We start from the raw sequence: 6,629 nt of genomic DNA on the forward strand, positions 1-6,629 counted from the left end.
AAAAAAGAGCAGTTTTGGCATATTCGACAAATAGATGGCTCAACAGGAACATATAAATTACTTTCTTATTCTAAATACTATCGATTAGAGTATCATCTCTGATAATTCCCAACATATAAAAATAACAAGAAGACTGGACTTTGGACTATTTTTTCTTCAGATGACGGGAACCATATAGGAATCAGCACACTGGAAAACAAAAACACAGCTCCTGGGCAACCCCCCACCTCACTTTTTTAATTTCTTGGCCTTCTCCAGGTGAAATATAACAGACTAGTATAGACTATTAAGAGTGTGTGTGTGTGTGTATGTATATTCTTTTTAATAATAATATAAAATCTTTCCCCCCATTTTTGTTTTTTGTTTCTTCACATTCTTTTTCTCTCTCCCCTCCCTTCCCATTCCCGGTTTTCAATTCCCCTTTCCCTTATTATTTCTCTCCCCCTCCCTTCCTTATTAAATTTAAAAATTAATAGAAGACATAAAATGTTTTGCTGGTGACATAATCATGATTATAAAATTATGTTTATGAAATAAGCTACATTTTTCAATTTCATTTCTTTCACTCTTATTTAAGATGGCATCTCTCCCTGTTATAACAGATATTCATTATCATTTGGTCATTTTAACAATATAAAATGTGATAGTTGTAAATTCCTATATCTGCATAGAAAAAAGTATATGGAAATAGTATATGGAAAACTTGTATAATATTTTTTAGAAATGGAATGGCAAAAAAGAATAATGGCATCTGGAAAATGTCAAAAATTTAAAAGGAAAGTATACCATATTACATACAATATAGGGATACCATATAAAGAAACACCCTATTACCTTTTAATATACTTTCCCCCTATTTTTTATATTTCCCCTTTACCCATTAAATTCATTTAACATTTTGCTAACAGTTTAAATATTACATTCTCCATTAAATACGGTCTTACTTTATCACAACTACTGTATAACAACAAACCTCCCTTTCTTGACTTAACATCTCAGACCTTCTAGCATTTCTCTATACAGCCTTGCCTCTTACTTCTTTTTTTTAGCTCTTTACTAGTTCCATCGTCCTGTTAATACCCTGATTAATTAAATTTTTCCCTTTAACAGCCTACTCATTCTTACTACTTTCAGGTTCATTAATTCACACCTATCATTTTCACAATTTAATCTCCCCACTTACAGATTTATAATCACCACTCTCACTCTTTACACCTATCATTATAAAATTTAATCTCACCATTTACAAAATTATAATTCAATCACTACTTTCACTCTTTTCAATCATACATTATTTCATTGATCTATTCCACCTTCCCTTTCCATCTCTTCTTAATTAATTATCTGTCATCTATCATTCCAAATATTTTATTCTTTACCCCAATCTTATTAACATCCCGATTGCTTAATTGTCCCTTCCCAATCAATCCTTACATTTATACTCCTACCAAATTAATAAAATATCACCAAACATTTCTATAATTATATATAAATTAATTTCCCCCTTAATAAATATTCACACTCATTCTTTCACTCATACTGCTAACAGTATATTTGACTATACCCAAATAACATCATTATAAATAAGATTATACATTTGTACATTTGACATGATTTTTTTAAAGTTACTCCTATCCATCCTCACACTCATTCTTTCAAACATCTCTTGTTAAGTTACTTATAGTATATGCAGTCAATATTAATAAGACAATTTATCCAACTACCACCGTTATCGAAAATAATTCATTTGTAGAACAATTTTATGGGGTCTTTTTTCCAAGTAATCCTACATCTAGCAAGCACCATATTTTACATTTTATACAGTTTGTTTTTCTCTTTCTGTCTTCGTCTTCTGCTCTTCTGCCTCAAACCTTCCACTTGTCTGCGATCTTTACACATTCTTTGGACTCCTAAACTTTCTGTTCTGTACCTCCACCTTTCATCTTTCCAAAGTTTACAACCTTCTTTCCTTGTCTTCTGCCGCTTTCTGTGCCTTTCAATCCTTCCCTCTCTCTTGCTTCCTATTTTCTGTCCAAATCTCTTCCTCTTTAACTGTCTCTTTAACAGTCTGATTGTGTTTCTGGGCACTTTGCTGTTTAGCCTCTCTTTTTTTCTCCCCATTGAGTACGCTGTCTATCGGTTGTGCATTTCCTGGTCGTTCTGCCACAGATATGACCTCTTCCCCCTTTTGTATTTCTTCGGGAGACACTGTGTGCAAATTTTGTCCCTGGTTTGCACCTTCTCCTATTCCATTCTCCACATGAAATTTCCCCAGTATCTCTTTAAATGTCTCTCCACAGCTTCTCTGAACAGCCTCCTGAATTGTCTTTCTTATGGCTTTCAAAAATTCTTCCATCTTTGTTAGCAGTCTCTGCCCCTTTCTCTTCTATTAATAGTCTGAACCAACACAGGCTTCCGGTCGTGCCATGATGGCGAATTAAAGCGCCCTCGCAATTTTCCGGGGGTGGTCGGCGGCTCTTTAGACAGTTTGGGCAGTTTAAAGCCCAAAGCAACGCTCCCCAGAGAGGGGGGGTGTCCAGCAGGCAGCTGTGCCCAAGCGGGAGTAAGAGATTGGCCTGATCAAGTCTCGGAAGAAGCTTGTTTCAGGCTTTGATCTTCCACGAAGAGGGCGCATTTCTTGACAACTGTTTAAGTATGGTGTGTGATACAAAGCATTCTACCTTAACATAATTTAAAAGGTGTTTGTTTTTCTGGGCCCATAACTGAGAATATACAAAGCAGATGAGCTTAATGGGTTTCTGTGATGGAACTATGAAATGTTTGTTCTGCATGCCAATTCTACAGCCAGCTTGGTCAGCAAAAATCCAAGATGCTCAAGCCTTGGTCCTTTCCTTCCCTAAAAGATGCATCAAGACCAATTCTCATCTTTTATCTTACCTTCTTCTTTGAACTCAGTATGAGTTTACCCAACTTTACCTTTGGGCCATTTTCCTGGTAGTATATGCTGACAGTGTTAATGAGATTAACCACTTTCATTCCTGACCTGCCTTGACATGAAAGAAATACTAATTGCTTAATTGCAAAAGGGGAACTTCAAAAAAGTACTGGAGATAGTTTTAGACCCCGCAGGACATCACTTCTGCTTCAAGTGCATTATTTTCTTTGGGAGGTGAAGGCACGTCCTGCAATTTAGGAGCATAAGATCTCTGACTCATTACAATGGCAACAAGTTGCCTACTGCTGAAACTGCTCGCTCAGCTGAGAAGGCCCAATTCAAGGTCTTGGTATGGACCTTTAAAGCCCTATGGGGCTAACATTCCTTAAGGACTGCCTTCTCCCATATGAACCTATCCATCTGCTCTGGTCTTCTTCAAGGACCCTGCTTTGGGTGCCCCCACCACCTGAGGCTAAATGCATGGCAACTGTCACCAGACTGAAACTTTGCTGCTCCCTCCTCCAGGAGAATTGGTTGCCTCCCTCTAGTATAGTCTTCTGCCAGCAGGTGAAAACTTCTTCATGTTGTTTGGCTTCCCCCTCTAACTGTTACCGGTTATCCTCCCTGGTTGTGCTATTATGTGTTTAAATGGTTGCATGTTTATAATGTTTTATTGAACTGTTTAAATATTTTAAACTAGGGTTGCCGGGCATTCTCGACACGCTGGCGGAGGGGGAGTGATCCAGGAGGGGGAGAGGCCCCACCCCCAAACAGGAGCACTGCAGTGCAACATCCCTGACATGATGACATCATCACGCCAGGGACATTGCCACACGACATTCTGGTTTAAGGGCAAAAACTGTATAGTTTTACCATACAGTTTTGGCCTCTTTTGCATTTAAACTAGAGCACTGCGCAGTAATGTCCTCTCCATGGTGACAGCACTCACGTGTAACATCATCACAGTGGGAACGTCACCACATGACATCCCTATTTGGGGCGGGGCTTCCCCTGCCAGCCAGAAGCTCAGCAAATCACGGGATCCCATAGCCAGATAAGGAGTCTGTCAACCCTATTTTAAACACACACATTATAAATGCTGTTTTAATGTCTTGATTTTTTAATGGTGAAATGTTTAATGTTTGGTGTTCGCTGCGTTAGGACCACATGTGGATAGAAAGGCAGCACACAAATGTTTTAAGAAAATAAATAAACTTTGCTATTTACATGCTATCTAGATAAACCTAGAAAAAATATACTTGTTAATATCTAAGGTCAGAATGCTGTTTTATGCTTCCACTTTATGTACCTTAATTTATTTTATATGTAAATAAATATTATTATTTCCGTTAAGGGGGAGTGTGGGCACTGGATTATTCAAAATCTAGAAACCCACAACTGCCTTGAACAAAAGCTTGAACATATTTGATCTTGATACATAGGTGCCATTCCACTCCAGTGCTCCAATAAATATCACCTAAATAATATTACCTACTCAGATTTAGGTGGGGGAAAAATGTCTAGAGAGTTGCAGACTTCTGACTCATTGAGGAACCCATATTTGCGTGAATGTAAAAAATAAAAAAGAGGTTGGAATAGCTCCTGAAGTCAGATGAAAGCTGGTTTTGCTTACCCAAGACCAAAGACTTTAGTAAATCCTAGAAAGGAGAAGGGTTTTGTCTTGGTTGTCTGAAGGAGGCGTCAACAAGATTTCCAAATTTTCCTTCCTTCCCCACCACCCATCCGATAATTCCTCTTGTGTTCTCAGTTTATTCTTATTTCTAAGAAGCCTAATATTTTTAGATACTACAATACCAGCATTCAGAAGAATGAGCTACCTACCAACATAGAAGTCTTCAGAGCATGATCGTTGACATGTGAAGCTCCTGGAGGAAAGTCAGAGGGTAGGCCCACTGCTGGATCACTGCTCCTCCTCACTAACAGTGGTGTCCCTAAAAGTAAGAACCATGAAAGGTCAAACATGAAAGGCGGCAATACAACACAAAGAAATTCAACACAACAGGCAGACAGACCACTCATGTTCCCAAATTTCTAAAGATTCTAAAAGATTCTTGCAAATTTAGAGCTAACAGTATTACTTACATAATTCTCAGTGTCTAAACTTGGTTATACCATCTCTGCATTGAGCAATTAACTGTCTAAAGGCTAAAGTAGGGACTAGAAGAACAAAAAAATATTTTAAAAAGAGTTAATTTTTTGGAAAACATAATTAGACATCATTTGCTTTTTACAGTAGCAAAAAGAACTAGGAACTGAACTTAATACGATGGAAATTCCAAGAAGAAAGAGTATGATCCATTTGGGACTCAGACAATCAACAGTTTGTTATCCAGGATCCCAAATTAATATCAGTATTTATGCGTGTTTCACAGACTACTGCTCCTCTCTCCAGCATTTACTCTTCAAATCTATTCATACCGCTAACATTTGTCAATATATTCTACACACTCTTAATTTTCAAGGCCAAGCAAAAACTTCAGATATTCCAATACGCAGCTACCACGCTGCGTCAACTAAAATCTTGAGAAATGAAAAATGAGAATTCCTTCCTTCTAATGTGCTTTAAAAAACAAACAAACCCTTAATTCAAACACTATGGATGGGAGTTTTTTCCCCTTCAACTCTTTCCAGATTAATTTATCATTGGACCAGGGCCAACAGTAAAAACTAATTGGCCCAAAACGATTTGTAAACAACTGGAAACAGGATAATAAAATAACAGAACACTTGTGCAGTACGGTCTAGATAACTACAAAATTCATTGATTGTAATTATAGTCACTGAATTCAGCAATTCTATGTATATAACATGTATACATATGTAACTCCCATGCGAAAAGAAAATACGGTCTAGATAACTACAAAATTCATTGATTGTAATTATTCATTGATTGTAATTATTCATTGATTGTAATTATTCATTGATTGTAATTATAGTCACTGAATTCAACAATTCTATGTATATAACATGTATACATATGTAACTCCCATGCGAAAAGAAAATCCATTCAGTTAAGCTATCTAATAAACATTGTAGGTGAAACCAATATAGAGGTTGCTGTTTCCTGTCTATACTCCATTCAGGTACCATAATCTCAGTTACCCTAGTTCAAGCACTACAAATATACTTTGTCCCTAACCTTTTTTCCTTCCTTTACAGGGACTACTGTATGTGAATGACGGGACAGTCACAGAAGCTATATTCTTCCCTTCAATGGTATGATTTTAAGGTTAAAGACCTACAAGTGGCAGTATTACCAGAAGAAACAGAATACTTATGCCACAACACACTTCTTTGGTTAAACTCTTCTGGTTTTCACCTGAAACAAGCAAGATAACAACCCACAGAATTTTTATTTATACAGTAGGTAGGGTTGCCAAGTGCCATTTTCACCCCAGCGGGGGACTTTGGGGGGTGTTCCCGGAGGGGGCGGGGCATCCCCGATGTGATGACGTCATGTTGGGGATGTCCCCCCCCCACCAGGCCGGATTTAGACTTGCTGAGGCCCTAAGCTATACAAAACCCAGAGGACCCCTACTGTTTTAAATTACATCAGCTGGTCTCAGAAAAAATTAAAATATATATGCCTTTTTAATATTTAAAATCATTTTTATATTGTGTTTTTATTCGAGGCCCCAGCAGATTGCGAGGCCCTAAGCTGTAGCTTATTTAGTTTATGCGTAAATCCGGCACTGCCCCCCGCCCGCTCTTC

The 6,629-nt window shown here is 37.6% G+C and overlaps 1 protein-coding gene across 1 annotated transcript in view; it reads right to left on the bottom strand.

Moving 5' to 3' along the window:
* Window positions 1-3,077: 3,077 nt before the first annotated feature.
* LOC107113239 (partitioning defective 3 homolog B-like) overlaps window positions 3,078-6,629 on the bottom strand; it is a 195,197-nt gene continuing 191,645 nt past the window's right edge. Inside the window, exons 4-5 of the mRNA XM_015414539.1 lie at window positions 4,739-4,848; window positions 3,078-3,143 (exon numbers count right to left, since the gene is read on the bottom strand). Coding sequence (XP_015270025.1) covers window positions 3,078-3,143; window positions 4,739-4,848 — 176 coding nt within the window. The remainder of the gene's footprint in view (window positions 3,144-4,738; window positions 4,849-6,629) is intronic.

This window comes from Gekko japonicus, unplaced genomic scaffold (genome assembly GCF_001447785.1).
Source record: "Gekko japonicus isolate JY-2015 unplaced genomic scaffold, Gekko_japonicus_V1.1 scaffold538, whole genome shotgun sequence".
In the NCBI taxonomy this organism is placed as follows: Eukaryota; Metazoa; Chordata; class Lepidosauria; order Squamata; family Gekkonidae; genus Gekko; species Gekko japonicus.